The sequence below is a fragment of the Piliocolobus tephrosceles genome, chromosome 9, assembly GCF_002776525.5.
Source record: "Piliocolobus tephrosceles isolate RC106 chromosome 9, ASM277652v3, whole genome shotgun sequence".
NCBI lineage: Eukaryota > Metazoa > Chordata > Mammalia > Primates > Cercopithecidae > Piliocolobus > Piliocolobus tephrosceles.
Genome location: NC_045442.1, coordinates 14845326 through 14849022, shown reverse-complemented (window position 1 = coordinate 14849022; position 3697 = coordinate 14845326). Strand labels below are relative to the sequence as shown.

Here is a 3697-nt window from a genome sequence, read left to right as displayed (position 1 = left end):
TTAGAGCAAAATGTACTCATTTCATTAGAGTGGCCGAAACATTTGCCATTTACCTGAACTGAACAAATACTCTCAACAGCCCTTCCAACTGTAACAAAGAACATTGTTTTAAACAATCCCCTTGTAGACTCCTGGAACTCTAGAGCTGACAATTACCTTGGAGGTTAAGTAGTCCAGTATCACCACTTTGCCAGCGAGGGCACTGCGGCCAACAGAGGTTAAGTCATCTGTCCAAAGTCACACAGCAAGTTAGCAGGTATTACAGTAAACAGAAGCCAAGTTTGGTTTGTTTTTTTTTTTTTAAGAGTAAAGTGATAGCAAGTTTATTAAGGAAGTATAGGAATAGAAGCGGAGGGAGTCAAGCTAGCATCGCCGCGATGGTGTTGTTGGAGAGCGAGCAGTTCCTGACGGAGCTGACCAGACTTTTCCAGAAGTGCCGGACGTCGGGCAGTCTCTATATCACCTTGAAGAAGTATGACGGCCGAACCAAACCCATTCCAAAGAAAGGTACTGTGGAGGGCTTTGAGCCCGCAGACAACAAGTGTCTGTTAAGAGCTACCGATGGGAAAAAGAAGATCAGCACTGTGGTGAGCTCCAAGGAAGTGAGTAAGTTTCAAATGGCTTATTCAAACCTACTGAGAGCTAACATGGATGGGCTGAAGAAGAGAGACAAAAAGAACAAAACTAAGAAGACCAAAGCAGCAGCAGCGGCAGTAGCAGCAGCAGCAGCACCTGCCGCAGCAGCAACAACAGCAACATCAGCAGCAACAGCAGCAACAGCAGCACAGTAAAGGGCACAAATTTCCTGCTTTCACCAATTAACCACTGAATTGCTATTTTTTCCTTTTGGCCACATAGCTAGGTTTCTGGTTCCCCCACAGTAGGTGTTTTCACATAAGATTAGGGTCCTTTTGGAAAGAACAGTTGCAGTGTTTATAGGGTAGTTGTGGTAAGAATCTAGTTTATTTTGCATTTGGCTAATTGGTCTGTGTTGCATGGTTATATTCTCCTGGATTATAGATTAAAAGTCTCTGTAGACATCTCTGTGAAGAGCAAGCTATTATTAAACATGTCTGTTTATCAGGAAAAAAAAAGGGGGGGAAGTATAGGAATAAAAGAATGACTACTCCATAGGCAGAGCACCAGGATTCTTAAGTCCCTGGCCAACAGTCTTCATCATTCTTCTACTGCCAACCTGGGACATCATTTTTTGATGGCCGTGCCTCCCTCTGAGCAACCACCACCTCCCTTTTTTTATGGAATCCAGACAGGATGTCATTCAAGTACCTATATTGAGCCTCACACCCTGACTCCAAATGCAAACTAATAAGAAAATATAAAAGGCAAAAAGTTAAAAGACACAGTCATTAAAACCAAGATAAACATCTCCGTGAACCAAAACCTAAGGAAATAAAGCATAAGATGGGCTGCTGAAGCTTGAGCCTATTTGGCTACAGGTTCAAAAGGAGACAGAGAACCTGTTTGAGCTTTGATTTAACCTGGGCAGTGGCTGAAGAAAGAAATCTGCTACTGACCACTGCCATGGGAGACCGTGATTACATAGAAAGAGTAGAGAGGTCAGAAGGAGCAGACAGTTTCTCCAACAACATCTGGGCCAAGCTGCCCACTGAATTAGTGACAGGGACTGTGCATCCCTGGGAAGGGGAAGGGGAAGGAGAAGGGAGAAAGAAGAGAGAGAGGGAAGGAGGGAAGGAGGGAGAAAGGAAGGAGAGAAAAAGCAAGGAATTAAATAGACACCACTGAAAATTAAATTACTGACATGTAAGAAAGCTTTGAGATAATCATACTACCGCAGAGGAAATACATGCAGAGATTAGAGCAATTAGAACATAACAGCTATTTTTTAAAAATGATCTAACATAGAATAGCTGGTACCTTTGAAGTAGAGAACTGTTATGGTTAATGTTATGTGTCTACTTGTCTAGACTATGGTGGCCAAATGTTTGATCAACACCCATCTAGATGTTGCTATGAAGGTATTCTTTAGATGTGATTAACTTTTAAATCAGTAGACTCTTAGTAAACAGAATATTCTCATCTGTAATCCAATGTGGGTGGGTCTCAACAAATCAGTTGAAGGCCTTAAGAGAAAAAGACTGATGTCCCTCAAGGAAGAAGGAATTCTGCCTTCCGACTGCCTTTAGATTTGAGGCTGCAACATTAACTCTTCCTCGGTCTCCCACCTGCCTAGATTTTGGATTTGCCAACTCCCACCATTGCATGAGCCAATTCCTTAAAATCTCTTTCTCCATATATTTATTTATTTATATTTATTTTTTGTATTTGTATTTATATCTAGTTCTGTTTCTCCAGAGGACCTTGACTAATCAAAAACTCAAGAAAATATTGAAACAGTGTATTCACATTCACATAGTTGAAAAATCACATATGTGATAAGTCAAAAGAAAAGGGAAATTTTTAAATTTTTTAACAGAAAATTACAAAATAAAATAAAAAGTACATTCAGAAGGATAATTCAAGGAGGATCCCCCCAAAATGAAGGAATCACTAAATCTGACCATTGAGAGGGCATACCATGTGACAAATAAAAATGATATTGGATGTTCAATATTAAGGCATATCCTGCTGAAGCCATTGAACTTGAAAATAAAGTACTTTCTTCAGAATGCCAATTAATACACGTTGAGGGAATGGCACAATTAGACAACGACAATTTGCAAACCATCATAATGATAACTGACTCAGGCAAGAATCATTAGCAGAAACTAAAACTTGTGGGTGAAAACTTCAGGATGAACAAGATATTGTCATAGTCTCAAAATACCTCCCCACAAAATACCGATTTCTTACAAAGGTGAAAATAGCAACCATGAAAGTGGAGAAGCCCAGCAGACACCACCATAACCAAGTAACCAAAGTTACTGTCAGAAGCCATGGCGCAAGGAACACAGCACCGCTACGTGACTCATTCCACTTCTCTAGGCTTGCTATTTTGCCATTAACCCATTCTCACCTGTGAAGCCATCTACTCTCTGCTTCACACTATCTCGGACTGTCAGCTTTTAGGAGGCAGGGATTGGTCCACTTAACTTATCCTGAAGGAGCTGGGCAAGAGGCAGATGTTTCTGACCTCATACAGGTGCACCTCAGAAGGGCCTTTATACCCAATCCTTTATTTGACTCTCACAACCCGAAAGCTAAGTCAAACAGGTTTTTCTCTCATTTCTACAAAGGCAAAAACAAAGGCTCAGAGAGGTGAAGCCACTTGCCCAAAGTCACACAACTAGTGGTCGAGCCCAGATATCATGGCTCCAACAAGATGCTGCAGTAGATACTGTGGTTGGTGCCCCAACATCCATCGCAGCCCTCTCCCTCTGTGTAGCCACAGTTATTTCAGGGACTCACCCTGCCTCCAGATGGGCCTCACTTAGTCAATATGAATTATGGAATCCCATCCCTCTTCATCAGGGATTGGATCAAGAGCCCAGCCTGAACCAATCTCCATGTGCCACCTACCTTGTCCCAGGAATTGGTTCTTGCCAATAAGACATAAGAATTCTGCTGGCCTGGTGTGGTGGCTCATGCCTGTAATCCCAGCACTTTGGGAGGCCAAGGCAGGCAGATCACGAGGTCAGTAGATCGAGACCATCCTAGCTAACACGATGAAACCCGTCTCTACTAAAAATACAAAAAATGAGCTGGGCATGGTGGCGGG

General features: G+C 42.2%; 1 protein-coding gene across 1 annotated transcript; it reads left to right on the top strand.

Annotated features, from left to right (window-relative positions):
• Positions 1 to 351: 351 nt before the first annotated feature.
• LOC113225208 (signal recognition particle 14 kDa protein-like) lies at positions 352 to 1084 on the top strand. Its single transcript, XM_026456550.1, has one exon. It carries the CDS (start codon positions 378 to 380, stop codon positions 789 to 791), a length of 414 nt encoding a protein of 137 aa, XP_026312335.1. The 5' UTR covers positions 352 to 377; the 3' UTR covers positions 792 to 1084.
• The last annotated feature ends 2613 nt before the right edge of the window (positions 1085 to 3697 follow it).